Source organism: Echinops telfairi, unplaced genomic scaffold (assembly GCF_000313985.2).
Source record: "Echinops telfairi isolate 266 unplaced genomic scaffold, ASM31398v2 ScPeMD7_7416;HRSCAF=8454, whole genome shotgun sequence".
Lineage (NCBI taxonomy): Eukaryota > Metazoa > Chordata > Mammalia > Afrosoricida > Tenrecidae > Echinops > Echinops telfairi.
This window is the reverse complement of record NW_022111316.1, coordinates 669717-685757: the sequence shown is the minus strand read 5'-3', so window position 1 is coordinate 685757 and position 16041 is coordinate 669717. Positions and strand designations below refer to the sequence as shown.

Below are 16041 nucleotides of genomic sequence, written 5' to 3'. Positions count from 1 at the left end.
CTAGCCAACTGTTGAGTCCTGTCTGTCTGGGGGGTGAGTGTTCATCATCAGAAAGGCTTTGGCTGTTCCAAGCTGTTCTTCTGTCGCGCTGTCTCCCTGGCTCCGGAGCCTCCCTGTTCTCCTGCTCCCTAGCTCTGGCCACACAGCTTCTCCAGCTTTGTTCTCGGGGCTCCCTGGTGCTTCTGAGTCTCCCTCAAGCTGGGCTGACCTTTCCATGTCCTTTCACAGGCTCTGCCCCCTCCTGCCCTCTCCCCTTCCTCTCTCCCTCTCTCAATCCATTTTCTCTCTCGCTCACCACCTCTTAGTTTCTTTTTGCTCCATCTTGGCAGAACTTGCTAAGCAAGGGGGGAGGGAGGGAATGAAAGAAAGAAAATGGTAAAACCTTGAGCCTAGAGACCAGAGGAGCTGCTGCCAGACAGCTGTCACCATGGCAACGGCCGGGCTGATGTCACAGGAGGCCAAGAGGTCAGGCCCTGCCCAGCCACTGCACTGGGGTTGGGCCTGGCGCTGTAGCAGTCCATTAGCCCATGAGAGTGGAGAGCGGGTGGGTGGGAGGCGGTGGTGGGGTGGAGGCCGGGGGGCTGCTCCCTTCTCAGGGAGAGGGGTCTGGTGCTTGCTCTCTCAGTGGTCTTTCTGGACATGGAGACAGGGAGGAGGACTCAAACCAACAGCAGGGGAACTGCAGCCCATTCAGGACCAGCCTCTTGTGGACCAAAGCATAGAGGGACTACTCTAGGACCTAGAATCAAAAGATGTAACGTCCAGTCCTTCCGCTAGTGACCAAGTGACCTTGAACAGTCCCAGTCTCCCAGGCCTCAGTTTCCCCATCTGCAGTCTAAGGAGCTGAATTTGAGTTCTGACACTGCAGCTCCCTGCTGTGTGTGTGTATGTGTGTGTGTGTGTGTATGATTGCTGCTAATGCTGGAGCAGGGCCAGGAGGGTGGGGGGCACTGTCACTTGGGAGTACTTGCTGGTGTTCCAGAACCCATATTTTCTTTTCTTCTCTGGTCTGTCATGTTACCTGTCATGGTCACTGGGCCCTCAAGCTTGGAGTGATGGACCCCACTGAACCACCCGGAGACACACAGGGCCCTGTGTCCTCTGTCAAAGATCGCGCCTTTATCCACAGCTGACTGTCAGCCCAGCAGGGTTGCCTGTGGCTCGGCTTCTCTCCAGAGAAAAAGGGGAGAAGGCTGGCAGAGACTGGCTTTGAGCTCACTCAATCCTCCTGGACTTTGGGGGGGTTGGGTAAAGTGAGTGCCTTTAGAGTTGAGGGTCTCATCTCCCACGAGGGAGACAGCTGGCATCATGGATTCCTGCAGTGATGAAGCACTTAGTCCCACGCTGTCTAACTTCCGGTGCCTTCTCACTTGATCTCTGTCCAAGAAGGGAGGCCACACTTGGAAGGGCTACTTGGAACAACGGAGCCCTGGTGGCATAGTGATTACAAGTTGGGCTGTGAACCTCAAGGTCAGCAGCTCGAAACCACGAGCCACTCCTTGGGAAAAAGTTGAGGCTTTCTACTCCCTTAAAAAGCTGCAGTCTTGGAAGACCATGGGGACAGTTCTACCATGTCCTATAGGGCCAATTAGTAGTTGGTATTGCCTCAGTGGCTGAGTGACTTGGAACAATGGGGGCCCCATGTTGTCCTGGAGGCAGTCAGAAGTGCCCACCTTAGGGCAGGGGTACCCTGAAGGAACAGTGTTTGTGCCAGGAGGACAGAGGGGCAGGAGCAGAGGCTGAGAAGCTGGTGGGTCAGAATAAGAATGAAAGTTTGGGGAACAAATGAGAGAGTCCAGGAGGCTGCAGGGCCAGGAACAGATCTAGGAGGGGAGACGACTTGTCCATGTACCTGAATTATTTGATCACAACCCCAGGGCTCCTCCTATTTCATAAGCTGCTACTGTTCCGGTCTGGCCATTAATGTCTTTTGGAGCGGGCAGTGTCTCCTCCTCTCCCCTCCTGGAGGCCCCCCCCCCCCCCCACAGGCCTCTTGGCCAGCAGCATTGGAGACATTCTAGAGTGTGGGTCCTCTCCCAGTTTTGTTACTATTTCCACCCTACCCCCACAGGTTCACCCACCTGCAGAGGCCTGGGAAATCAGAATAAGGAACTGGGACCCCTGCCCTGAAGTACCTCTCTGCCTCTGATCCCAGCCATTTGCCTGAGCACCCCCAGACGCCAGGCACTCTCGTTCTAAGGATGGACATTTATTGCACATGAGGGTGTGCTACACAGAATATATATCCAGACAGGGGTCCCTGCCCAAAGGGGGCTCACAATCTAAATGAGACACAGCACAGACGCACAGGACACAGACACAGAGACAGATGGTCACGGGAGCCGGGGTTGGGGTGGACTGTGTGTCCAAGCATTGTCTTGGTTCGGTTGGTGGGGAAGGGTAAGGAGGGCAGGACATGGCCCCAAGCAGCTCCCAGAATGCAGTGGTACCTGGGAGGGAGCCAAAGGGGAAGGAAACAGTAGAGGGCCCAAAGGAGGGGAGGAACGCTTAGAGGAGTGGACGGAGGGAAGACCAGAAGTGAAGGCCGGGACACAGAAATGTCTGGAGGTGGTCCTGCCTTCCCACGCTGTGTCTCAGAGGCAGTTTCAATGAAGGAAATGGGACAAGAATCAGTCCTGAGGCTACTTACCTGTCCTGGGGCTCCCTGCTGCAGGAAGAAGCAACCACTGGTTTGGTGGGCTGTTGAAACCAAGTGGTTAAGAAATTGTTGGGTGAAAAGGGAAGGCAGTTGACTTCAAGTGGGTGTGGGGAGGGCAGCAGGCATGCTGGCTGTCTTAGCTCCAGCTGGGGAGGGGTCAAGGGGTAGGCACATGACTGGGATATGTGATTTATTCCTTTGGTGCCCGGATCAGGAACAGATGCAGCATCTGCCTGGGGAAGCACCCAAGAACTTCCAGGCCTGGCTGGGGAGGGGAGATCAGGTTCCTTATGGCTCTTCATGGGCTGAGACACCCTCCTCCTCTGAAAAAACCAAGTTCACTGCCATCGAGTCTATTGTGGCTCACAGTGAGTCTACAGGACAGGATAGAACAGCTCCATGGGTTTCTGAGACTGTAACTCGTTACAGAAGTCGGCAGTCTCATCCGTCTCCTGAGGAGCAGCTGGTGGTTTTGAACTGCCAACTTTGGGGTTGGCAGCCCGACACAACATCAGGGCTCCTGGGGCTGAGACCTAGAGGAATGAAACTCCTTCAGGGCCACAGTCTCAGGGAAGGAAGGGACGATGGGCCCAGGGGCCCAGCCTTCAGGCTAGAGGTGGACAGAGGCTCACTTGAATGGGAGAGATTTTTCCAACCCTAAGGATTGAAATGAGGTGCCTCGTGGTGATGCAGCAGCTAAACGCTTGTCAGCTAGCAGTAAAGATGGGCCCTTCAGACACACACCTGCCTGCTCCCAGGGAGAAGTCCTGGCTGTCTGCTTCCACGCAGTTCACCTTCCAGAAAGCTCTATGAGGCAGATCAGTGGGGTGTGTGCGTGATGAGTCCAAAAGCTGAGGCACACCTGCCAACAACAGATTGAACACCCTCCACCACCCACCTCTTCCAGTGCTGGGACCCAGTAGCTCTCTTCATGAGCCTTCCAGAGCTTGGGGTGGGTGGGGTTTATCTGATCTGCTTTGGGGGGTGGTGAGAGTCCCCTGGGGACTGTAGGATGCAGGGTTCTGAGCTGGGGGGACCCCTTGGGCCTTGCTTTGGGTCTGAGGTGTAGCTGCTCGAAAAACCTACCGCCTTTGAGTTGACTACGACTCACAGAGATCCTATATAGTTTCTGAGACTGTCACTCTTTGGGAGAGCAGACAGCCTCATCTTTCTCCTGAGGAGCGGCAGTGGGTTTGGACCGCTAACCTGGTGGTTAGCAGTTCAGTGCTACCAGGGCTCATTCCAGGGTAACTGGGTAGGCTCTTACTAGAGACTGGAGGGTGGGCTCGAAGCTCAGCAGTTAATCACTTCCTAAAGGGGACAAGTGGAGGGGAGACTCAGGCTAGGGTGGCCCTCCCCACCCCCACTGTCTCTTCCCTTGGTGTGGGGAGGGAGTTCTGGGACCCACTGGGACCCCCCGAGGAAACAGCCAAGGCCCTACTTTTTCACGATCCTTTATTAATCAGAATGCGCCTTGCCACAAAAAGCAGGCCCATTCCCACAAAAATATGATTTTGCAAAGAGGAGATCTTGCTGGCTTAGAGGGTGCGTGTAGTGAAGTTCGTATGTTTTATTCCTCTTCCGTTTTCTTCATTTCTCTTCCTTATCTTGTGTGTGTGACAGTGGGTTTTTGTTGATTTTTGCTTTTTAATATAAAACACTTGCACTCAAGGACTCAAATACAATACAAACAGCAGCCACCAACCCCCAGCCTTGAGGCCCCGTTGGCTTTTTGTTTCAATGGTGTGTGCGTGTTGGGGGAGGGGGCTGTTCGCCTGTCCCCTCCCCGGCATCTGGTGCCAGTAGGGTGGCGCAGGTGCGGGGTCCTGGGGCAGGTGGGATTTGCACAGCGGCTTTGAGGGGGCGATGGTCACAACAAGATACTTGAACAAGAAAACGACTACATCTAGGGCAGCACAGACGACAGATGAAGGGTCCTGGGACACGGAGGACGGGGAGAGACGGGAAGGGCCCCGCAGGCCTGGCTTTTCCAGGAGGCTCTTGGGAGAGGGGCGGCGGGCGGCTGTGCTATCGATCGGTCGGTAGTAATACTTGGCTCGCAGGTAGCACCTTCAGAGCCCTCCGGCCTTGACTCCCCAGGTCAGGCGACAGTGGCCTTACAACCTCCCCTATGAGGTAGGTGAAGTTTTATTACCATCATGTTACAGCTAGGGAAACTGAGGCCCGGGGGTGTGTGTGGGTGTCTTGCCCAAGGTTTTGGGATGACGGCAAGGCTCCAGGGCCCCCCTTCCTCAAGTGCCCCCATTCTCTCTTCTCCTGTGGGCCTTGACCTCGTCCCCCACCCACCTCTTCCAGTGCCAGCTTGCCTGGCTCTGGGTCCACACTCCTTGCCTATCTCCCCCAAGTCCGAGGCTCCAAGCAGTGCTTGGGACCCCGGGAACTCCAAGATGGAACCCGGGGAATGTGCCGCCACACGGTGGGAGGAGACTCCGTCCGGAGAAGTTCGATGCACTTGATTGGCAAAGCACTCGGGGCGGAGCTCCGGAGACCACTCAATTGGGTTACATTCGGCCCCCAGGGGACCAGGTAGCTCAGCTTAGTACTCAAAGGGGGCGGGGGTAAGAATGCCAGCACCCTCTTCACACAAAGTCTCCTGGGTCCCTGCCCTTCCATCCCTACTGACAGCTGGTCCCCAGCCCTCCCACTGGGGAGGGCGCGTTTAGGGCGGACCCCCTTTTAAGCAAAGCGATAATATACAAGTCGGGATTTACCAGGGATGTTGGCTTCACATCAGCGGTTCTTCACTCTACGAAACGGTTCACCTACAATGTATGGTATTCCTCCAGATCCCAGGGGGCTCAGGGCCAGGGCGGGAAGGTCGGGGGAGGTGAGGTCCAAGTTGAGAACATTTTGATGGGGGCGACAGGGGTCTTGGCTACTGCACAGAGCAGAAATGGTCAGCTCAAGGGGCAGCCGACGGGAGGAAAACGGTCCCTAATTGCTTATGTGCCTGGCGGACTGCGGATGTGGGGGCGGCCGTCAGGTCCAGGGACAGCGGTGGCAGACTGTGGTGTCCGCGTGCCACCTGGTGGTGTGTGCTCAGAACGGCAGCCCAGACTCTCGGACCCCCGTCCTTGCCCCTCCCCTGCAGGGTTTGAGGTTTGGTCGCCAGCTAGGTCTTGTATCAATACAGGGCCAGTGTGAGGATCAGCGAGACTTAAGCGGAGCATCATCCTGAAATCTGCAGGGTCCAAGGAGAAGTCATAGCTTCTGTGTCCTGGCGCCGGGAGTGGGAGGACCGGGAGGGGGTGGGGCGGGGAGTCTGCGCGAGGAGGTCTGTGTGGGGAAACCGGGAGACCACGGAGCGGGGTCTGCACAGACAAGGAACCCAGGGCAAGCATGGTGAGGCTCACCAACTTGGCTGGATGTGACGTCTGGGAAGGCGCTAGGGGTGGGGGTGGGGCTCCCGGTTGGGGGGGATGTTAGGGAAGCGAGCTGGCAGGGGGTCCCCTGAGAAGGAAAAGAGCAAGAGTCTTGTGAAATGCTATGCACACAGTAGGTGCCTAAACGGTGAGAGCAGACGTTCAGGGGATGGCGCTGGCGCAGTGCTACAGTCCGGAGGGCAGAGGGACTGGGACGCGTGGGCGGGAGGCAGTCAGTTCTGGGCCCAGGCTCTGCTCTCCCCTACCCCCTACCCCCCTACAGCTCCAGCCCCGCCAGGCCTTGCACGAATGGGGTCCCCGCGTCAGTCTTCAAGCACTGCCGGTGGGATGAAGAGGGGCAGGGAACAAGCAGCCGCCACACGCACACGCACACACAGGGGGACACACATCACAAGTACACGGGCCCCGGAACGGGCTATTTATACTCTCCTAGGCGTTCAGGGCCCAGCCGGCGCCTGAAGCTGTCCTGGGGACCGACCTCTCTAGGCCAAGGCCAAACGCCCCGGCCGCCCCTGTCCTGGGCCCTCGAGGGGGCAGGCGCGCAGGTGGGGGGCTTTCTCCACTCCAGGCACCGCCTCAAAGAAAACGGCGGGCCATGCCCACCTGGCGGGCCTCTGGAGGTACGTGCCAGTCTCTCAGGCTCCCCCCACCTTTCTCCACGAGTGGGGAAGGAAAGGGGCAAAGCAGGAAAATGGCTCTCGGAGTCTCTCCCCGCGAGCTGGACCGCTGGGGGTGGGGCTGGTACTTCCTGGAAATGGGGCCGAGTCCTGGGACCCCTCCCTGGCCCTTGCCGGGCGGCAGGGTCCTCCCCTCACCCAGGGCAGGGGGGCCGGGCCGGGCGTAGTGCATAAAGTGGTGAGAGCATGGTGGAGACCCGGGCCCTCGGCCCCCCAGGCCTCTCCTGGCCCCGCTCAGGCCTTCAGCTGGTGCCACTGGGCCACGGGCTGCCGAGGGCGCGCGATCATGTCCTTCCAGTGCTTCACCTCCCCGGGCCCGCTCTTCCAGGACAGGTAGATCTGGGGAGAGAGGCGGGTGGCGGGGCGGTGTTAGATGGGGCTCTGGGGCAGTGCCCTATGCTCACCACCGGGGGGCAGCACTCTACCTCCATGAGCACCTAAACCTGTTTTTAGGCCATCACAGTGACCCAATAGGATGTGTGGAATGAACTGCCCCGTGGTTTTTCAAGGCTGTGCTTCTGGACAAGCTGATCGCCACATGCTTCCCTCGCAGAGTGGCTGGTGGGTTTGAACTGCCGACTTGTAGGTTGGAGGCTGAGCGCTCAGCCGCTGCGTCACTGGGGCTGGCCTGCAGTCAGTAACCCGGTGCTCACACCCACCTCAATCCAGCACCGTCTCACCCTGGATGCTTTCCTGGCTGTGCCTGGACTCGCTGCTCCGTTGGAAGCATCCTCCGGGTCTACTTGGCGTAGGGGCAGTCAGCTCCCACGTCCCTCCATGCCAAGCACCATCCCCTCACCTCTGCTGCACATTGCTACCTACGAGGCCCCCAGTGAGATTGGATTAAGCTCTTGCCCCTATTCTACAGAAGGCAACACGGAGGCACAGACAGCCTCGCTTACATCTAAAGTGGAGCTGAAGTTTGAACCCCAGGCCTCTTGGGCCCCAGCCTAGGGGCTTCAGTGCTGTTTCTCAGGGCTGTCCCAGCGTCTCCAGGGTGGGCCCAACTGGCCCCAGCCTCCGGACTTCATGTTAGGTGACAATGTTTCAATGTGGAACCCAGGGGACGGAGTAGAGAGAGAAGTCCTAAAGCACTTCCTAGGTGTCATCCTTACAGGAACAGATGGTCAGGTTCTTTTTTCCACTGGGTAGGAGCCAATGGGTGCACCCCCGGCCTCCCAGCCCCATGGCTGGCGAGTGGTTCCGGGCCCAGGTGCTGGGCGCAGACTGGCGGACATTCCACAGGCTGGCCGGCCAGTGCTGCTCAGGACGCAAGGTCAGGAGAAACAGGGAACAGTGGAGACATGCTCACAGACCAGAGGAGACCGGAGAGAGGCAACCACGTGCAATGTGACACCCTGGACAGGACCCTGGGACAGGGAAAGGGCATTCATAGAAAACAACATGGTATTGGGTTCACAGTCAGGTGCCGCTGCCTGTTTCTTAGTGGTGGCAGAAGCATCTGGTGATGTAAGAGGCTAACAATGCGGGGGTGGGTGGTGGTTGGCGGCCAAGCCAGGGTGAGGGGCATATGAGAATGCTCTCGATGACCTCTGCCGATCAGCACGTAGCCCCAAATAAAACCTGCATTAAGGGCTGCCAGCCGATTTGTGGTCCCTAGGGGGTTGGAGGTGGGTGGGTGGGTGGGTGGGGTCCCAGAGCGCTTTCCTGGAGAGAGGTGGTGGTTGGACAACTTTGGGAACAACAGGAAACGCCACAGCGGGGACAGGGCCACAGCGGGGACAGGGAACATGTGGGCGCTTAATGGCATGTTCTGTGAATTCCACCTTCGTTGGAAAACATAGGGAGAAAACCCAAACTGGGAACTCAGCGGGGTCGAGTCTATTCCGACTCAGAGTGACGCTGTTGGACAGGGTCGAGCTGCCTCTGGGGGGGTTCCGAGACCGCATCTCTTTACAGGAGGAGAAAGCCCTGTGTTTCTCCTGAGGGGCAGCTGGTGGTTTCAAACTGCTGACTTTGTAGTCAGCACAAGTAACCCACTATACTACCAGGGCTATCTCCGCCTGCAAAGATGTACAGTCTCAGAAACCCACCGGGATAGTTCAACCTTGTCCTGTGAGGTTGCTGTGAGTCGGCATTAAGCGGATGGCAGGGCGAAAAGAACAACAAAACCTTCTGGGATGCAGTCTTTCTGGAGCCACTGGGGACTGAATGAACCCCGGACCTACTGCCCTGAGACCATCTTTAAACCTTCAACCAAACACCCCTACACCCCTCTCCCCACCCAAGTCTTCCTTAAACCCAACAGCACCATTGCTTACCTAGTAAAAGCCCGGCAGCTCTGAGGAGAGCTGTGCTTTTTTTAAGAACTGGCTACCCAGGATCAGAGGAGCCCTGGTGGCGGAGTGCTTACACGTTGGGCTGCTAACTACAAGGTCAGCAGTTTGAAACTACCAGCTGCTCCTCAGGAGAAAAATGAGGCTTTCTACTTCCGTAAAGAGTTACAGTCTCAGAAACCCACAGAAGCGGTTCTACCCTGTCCTAAGAGTAAGAATTGACTGGTCCATTGCAGGGAATATGGAATTTGGTATGTGGGATCAAGATGAGCCCTGGTGGCACTGAGGGCTAAGCGCCAGGGTGCTCACTGAGGCCAGTGGTTTGAACCCACCTGCTGCTCTTGTCCAGATTCACAACCTCACTAGACTGACCTACGGGTCACTATAAGTTGGAATGGATTTGATGGCAGTTGGCTTACATGGGAATGTAGGGGACAGGGGTGTTATTCTGGTGGGGAGGGGGCAAGGGAGGCACGATTCAGAAAAGGAGGTTGAGAAAGGTGGCATGATTCAGAAGTCCTCCCTGGGCCTCAGGGCCCGCTCTGCCCAGTGGTGAATGGCCCAGCCTGCTTCCTGGCATGCCAGGAGGGTGTTGTTGATACATGTGAGCTCTCTCAGCAAGGGGGTTTCTCCCTCTGGAATTGGCTGCTGTGTTGTCCTCATTATGTGTGCACCTACATTAGTAGTCTGGGCCCTAACACAATGCCCATAGCCGTGAGTGATGCCAGGCTTCTGGGACTGAGCTGGGGGGCTGGATGGGTGTGGAGATGCCCAGGCTCCGCAGAACAAACCCACCTTCGCCTGGGCTCCGCCACAGAAGACAGGGCTGTGGACCAAGAGGCACTACCACTAATATCTAAGGGAGGCCCAACTCCAGGAAGCCAAGCTCTCAAAGCCAAGGCCTGGTTTCAGTTAGTGACCCTTGGCCCTGCGTGGTGAAGGGGGTCAGCAGCTGTGAGCTGCTGTCCTTGGGGACTGTCCTACCTGTGATGCATGTTGGCCAGCCCGGCTCTCTGAGCCATGTGCCATGGCAGGCAAGGACAGCTGTCTGCTTAGAGATCACCTGGCCTCCCCCATGCCCCACAGCTGAATTCCCCTTGCTCCTTTGTTCCAGGGATGCCTCCACCTCCACCCCCACCCCTGGGTACCCACGGTCACCTGATCATCGCTTCGTACTAGGAAATGCCCTCAGTCAGCAGTTCTCAACCTGTGGGTTGAGACCTTTTTGGGGGTCGAACGACCCTCCATAGGGTTTGCCCGATTCATAACAGTAGCAAAATGACAGTTATGAAGTAGCAATGGGCTTGAAGGTAATCAAGCGGCCATCAAGCTCAGAAGCAACAATGCCCACATGGAAAAAGCACACCAGCCTATGCAACCACGAGGTGTCGAAGGGATCAGGTGTAAGGCATCATCAGAACAAAAAATCTTACAATAGTGAATGATGTGGGGAGTGCAGAGTGGAGATCCAAAGCCCATTAGTAGGCCGCTGGAGATCCCCTTGCAGAGGGGTCTCGGGGAGGAGATGAGCCAGTCAGGGTGTGATGTAACAATGATGAGAGATACAACTTTCCTCTAGTTCCTAAATGTTTCCTCCCCACTCCCACTACCATGACTCGAATTCGATCTTGCAAGTCTGGCTAGACCAGAGGAGGTACACTGGTACAGATAGGAACTGAAAATACAGGGAATCCAGGACGGATGAGCCCTATAGGACCAGTGGTGTGAGTGGCAAAACAGGGAGGGTAAAGGGAGAATGGGTAGGAAAGAGGGAACCGATTACATGGAACTGTGTGTGACCTCCTCCCTGGGGGACAGACAACCGAAAAGTGGGTGAAGGGAGACGTCGGACAGGGCAAGATATGACAAAATACCCATTTATAAACTATCAAGGGCTCATTAGGGAAGGGGAGCGGGGAGGGAGGGGAAAAATGAGGACCTAATGTCGGGGGTTTAAGTGGAGAGAAAATGTTTTGAGAAACGATGTACAAATGCGCTTCACACAATTGATGTGTGTATGGATTGGGATAACAGTTGTATGAGCCCCTAATAAAATGTTAAAAAAAAAAGAAAAGAATGTTATGGTTGGGGGTCACCACCACATGAGGAACTGTATTAAAGGGTCATGGCAGCAGGAAGGTTGAGAATCACTGCTCTAAGGGGTCTGAGTTCATCTCTCCTGACCACTGGGCTCCCACCTACCTCCCGGCCTGGTGTTTGGGCTCCCTGCCCCACTTCTGGACAAAATGCATGCCCAGAATGAGCATGCTTGGCTAAGCTAGTAGGAACAAACTTTTATTAGGAGGGTAGCTGACATTAATAGGTTCCACACCACGCTAAGCCCCGCACCTGTGCCATCCGAGCCCTCTCAGCACGAGCTTTCGGTCAGAACTGCCTTACTCTCACTTGGAAAGGAGAAAAGGAGCGTTGGAAAGCTGACAGCTGTTCAGAGATGGGGTTTGGATCTGGCCCCGGGCAGATCCCAAGCTGACACTCTTAACACTAAGCCATGAACAAACACGGCATTTCCAAGTAGGAAAACAGACTTAGGCCATAGGGAGAGCTTCATCCTGGAATGGCACATGACCAGGAGTGGATTTTTTGGGTCAGTGTGTGACAAGGAGAGGTCGTTTCCATAAAGAAAAAGTCACAGTATCTCTGGCGATCCATACACCAACCACACTGTAGGGTTGGTACTAGTAGCTCCATCTTGTAGATGAGAAAGCGGAGGCTCAGAGAAGCAAGCCGGCTTGCCCAAGGTCACACACCCCGTTAGAGGTGAAGTGGCTGGGGTGGAAACTGACCCCGGTCTCAGAAGTTGGACTGTAGTTCTTGGTGGTGCCTCACATAGCTCACCCTCCAAAGACCAAGACCCCTGGCATCATGGCTCAGGAGTGTGTGCCCTATTGGAGGATGCTGCCCAGAAAATGTTCTTTTTTGAGGTCTAGGACACCTTTCTCACTGCCCTCCCAGTGGCCTGTTCTGAGTTCACTGACCCCCAGGAGGGCACTGACACCCTGGGGAGAATCTCACCCACCTCCCCCATTTTTCCATCAGGAAGCGGACCCTGGGGAGAAGCAGAGGCTGTCTCGACCTCTCCTGGTGCCCAGCCCTGGGCTTTCCCACAGCCTGAAGTGTGTCTTTGCTGGAGCAAGTCCCCTTGGGCTGCCAGGTGGGCGCGGACTCCACCTGACCGGCCCCCTCCCTACCTTGCCGATGACATCATTGCGGCTGAGCTTGTCCTTGTCCATGACGGTGATGATGATGGTGGTCTCCCTCAACTTCTCCGTGGGGATATCAAAGGCGAAGGACTCGTTGAAGATGGGGTTCAGGTTCCTCTTCATCGTTACTGTCTTCTTCTTCTCCACACGCTTGTCTTTGTACATCAGCCACACCTTCACGTACGGGTCTGGGGGTGGGGGAGGAGTCAGAGGTGCTCGGGGGTGGGAGCTGGGGCAGGGGCTGAGGAATGAGCCAGGCAAGGGTGAGAGGAAGCTGACAGTGGGGCGAGAAGGGACCCTGGCCTTCATCCAGTGCCCCCTGGGACCGCCAATGAGGACATCAAGCCCCAAGGCTTTGTCCAGGGTCACATGCAAGCCCCCGCCAGAGCCAGACTAGAACCTGGATCTCCCTCCCACAGCCCTCTCTTTCTTCCTGGTTCTTAGAAGGGCACAGTCCCAGAGTGCTCCTATGGGTGTCCATGCAGGCCTCAAAGGTACTGGAGTTAGGCCTGGAGGTAGGATACTGCGCGTTGGGGTGAGAGCCACGGGGAAGACTCCACTCCCCACGTGCAGAGTGACACCCGTGGCACCAGAACTTCCCCACCCCACCCACCCTCTGCCAAGAGGTGCCCCAGCACCTGATGTCCCCCCGATGTCCATGGCTTTGAGGTTCCGGGCTTTGATGATGTTCACAATGATGGAGTTGGCAGAGGGGTTGTAGCAGAGAGACAAAAGCAGCTCCCCTCGGCTCCCCTGGAGGGATAATGGGTGGGGTGAGGCTGGGCCATGAAAAGGGGTGGGCACCAGATGGCCAGTGGCTAACTCAGTCCCCCCCTCCACTGGCCACCACCTACCCAGTGGCCTCCTGTGAACCTGGCAGGTCTGAGTCTTCCCCCCACAGAGCGAGCCCTGAGTTCATCACAGTTCAGGTGTAGCTCCCCAGACTCGGAAGGGGAGGGGCGGAATCCTTGCTCCAGCAGGGGTCTTCTGCCTACACCCTTCCTGGCCGTTCCCAGCCCTGCTGGTCCCAGGTAACGCCACCCCCACCCCGCATACTCCAGCCAGAGCTCCACAGGTGAGCCTTACACTCCCATCACTGCATGGCTTCAGATCCTTCCAGAAGGTCTGCATCTGGGTCAGGTCCACCTTATTGAGGGGGATAGACACCTCCCCGATGGGGTCATTGCGGCTGAAGCGGTCGTAGTCCAGGACCTGCAGGTAGAGGACCCTCTGCACCACCTTTTCATAGGGGAAACCTGAGGACAGACAAGCACAGGGTGGTGGGGCTCAGGAAGGGCAGAGCCCCCAGGGCTGGACAGCCCGAGACGAGATGCCACCGCAGCACTCAGATGGCCAGCACTCAGACCTGGGGCTAAGGAATGCCACAGAGGTGTCCTTGGGCTGCCCTTCAAACTCAGCAATTCCCCGCTGTGGGTGGTCTCACATCTGCTTGACCTATGGGGAGACTGAGGCTCAGGTGGTCTAGACCATCTGCCCCAAGTTCCACGGCTCCTATAGAGAGCCTGACAGTGGCTCAGCCTCAGTCACTTTCATTCATGCATCATGCATCCATCCCCTGGGCCTGCCCCTTGCTGTCTAGGCAGCCTGGCTGCTGCCCTTGTCCCAAGGCTAGTCTGAAAAGTGGCTTTGCCCAGGATGGCCAGGAGGGCTTGGGACAGTGGGAGAAACAGCAAAGGCACGGAAAGAGACCTACCCTATGTCCTGTGACCCTTCCTGTTCATCCACCAGCTCTGCGGTAGTTACTTAGTTTCATGTCAACGAGATACGTAGAAGTGTAGGGGTGGAGTTTAGCCTATCAATCAGGTCACAGCCAGATGGTGCCTCCTTGTTGGCTTGGCCTTCTCATAAGGAAGATCCTGGGAACCTCCCTCTTCTCTATCTTCACCTTCCTGTGGCAAGCCACTCTGAGACCTGCCAGAGTCCTGTAGAGGTGTCCACTGCCATTGGATCCACAGGGCTTTGCACCCACCGGCCTGTGATCCTCCTGCATTTGGCATCATTGCATGTGGCTGCGTGAGTCTAAAGAGGGACTTATGGACTAGTATCGTACTTATGGATTTGAGTTGAGGTGGGCTGGGATGTTCTCCCGATATAGAAAGCTCCTTGATAGAAATAAATCTCTTTCTTGGATTTATCTCTCTAGTTAATCAGGCCTAACACACCCTCCATCAGCTCAGCCCCCACCCCCAACAGATCCATCTCCACTGGCAACACCTCACCCAGTCCGGCCCCCTCCTGCCTGGAGAGTCACAGAAGCCCACCTCTCGCTCCTCCTACAACCCGTTCTTGACCCTGCTGCCACCGGAGTGAGCTCTTAGAAACAGAAACCCACTGGGATCTTCTGCCGCCTGCCACCTGTCGATGGATTCACAGTGCACTTAGAATAAAAGCCGAGCCTGAGCCGGCCAGCTTCACAGAAAGCTCTAGCCACCGGCCTCTTGACTTCTGCCTCTGGGCTTGGCCTGCGGGTGCCTCTCATCCATCAGGCTGTGGCTTTTTTCCTGGCATCTCAGGCCAGGTTGGACTCCCCCATCCCAACTCTCATCACATCCTTGCAGCACTTTCCTTGGGTGGCTTGCCCCCTGCACTCCACCCCCACCCAGGTCACATGGATTTGCCCATCTGTTTCCTTGACCACAGTCTGTCTCTCCTGGTAGGTTAGGTCTCCAGGTGGGCATCTCTGTCCTCAACCACTGAACCCCACGTTGTCGGTGTTTGTTATGTGAATAAACAGACGACTCACTGGCTCTCAGCTGGCGGTGAGCGGGTCTGAAGGAGCTTCAGGATTTGAGCTAAGGCTGGAGGGGCTATGAGGAGGGAGCTTGGAGGGGATGGGAAAGGTATCACGGAACCTGGGGATGGTGGGAGGATGGGAGGCATTTGAGCTTGGAAGGCCTAGTTGGTGTGGGAGGGGCTGGCCTGGGAGAAGCAGGGGGCGGGCGCAGGCCAGCTTGGAGGCCAAGAGGCTGAGGGGCACCAGAGGAGGCAGCCTCCTCTCTGGCAAACTCCTATCCATGTATCAGAACCCATCTTGAATGGCCCTTCTTTGGGGAAATGCTCTCCAGGGCTTAGTGATATGTTGGGGTGAGGTGACATTGAGGACACCAGGCGTGATGAGAGCCAGCGGTCATTAACAAGAGAGGCATGAAAGAAGACACGAAGCAAATCCGTAGGGACAGTCACTAGATGAGTAGCTTCTCACTGTTATGGGAGGGGAGCTTGAGGGTGGGGGCAGGGTGGGGGGGGCTAATGATAACGTAAAAATGAAGGAAATGTCCTCAAGCGGATTGTCCTGATGCTTGCGCAATCCGCTTCGATCTCACCACTCTCCCACAGATAACCGGTCAGCATCCAGCCATGTCAAGAGGTGGCATACGATTCTACCATGGAGTTGTAAGACATGTGATTTCTAGATCAATAAAACTGTCATACAAAAAAAAAAAAAACCATCGCAGTCTGAAAAGGAGAAGATACCGAGACGGATATCAGAAGAGACTCTGAATGGAGTGTCGCTGAAGCGAGTGGAAGACACGGTGATTTGAAAGAGCTGAACAGATCACTGGGAGCTAGAGAGATGATAGCATCAAGCGTTACAATGAAATGCACAAAGACCTGGAGGTGGACAACCAAGGGAGAAGAATACGTTTGGCGTTTCTCAAGCTGAAAGAATGGAAGGAATAAACAACAACAACAGTCCAGCTGCAGGATGCAATACTGAAGGTGCATGGGCAAAGTTGGGAAAGGTGTGCACTGAGGTTGCAT

General features: G+C 56.2%; 1 protein-coding gene across 1 annotated transcript in view; it reads right to left on the bottom strand.

Annotated features, from left to right (window-relative positions):
• Positions 1-4097: 4097 nt before the first annotated feature.
• Positions 4098-16041, bottom strand: part of SYT7 (synaptotagmin 7) — a 149887-nt gene continuing 137943 nt past the window's right edge. Inside the window, exons 12-15 of the mRNA XM_030887513.2 lie at positions 13345-13514; positions 12897-13011; positions 12247-12446; positions 4098-7079 (exon numbers count right to left, since the gene is read on the bottom strand). Coding sequence (XP_030743373.1) covers positions 6975-7079; positions 12247-12446; positions 12897-13011; positions 13345-13514 — 590 coding nt within the window. The 3' untranslated portion in view covers positions 4098-6974. The remainder of the gene's footprint in view (positions 7080-12246; positions 12447-12896; positions 13012-13344; positions 13515-16041) is intronic.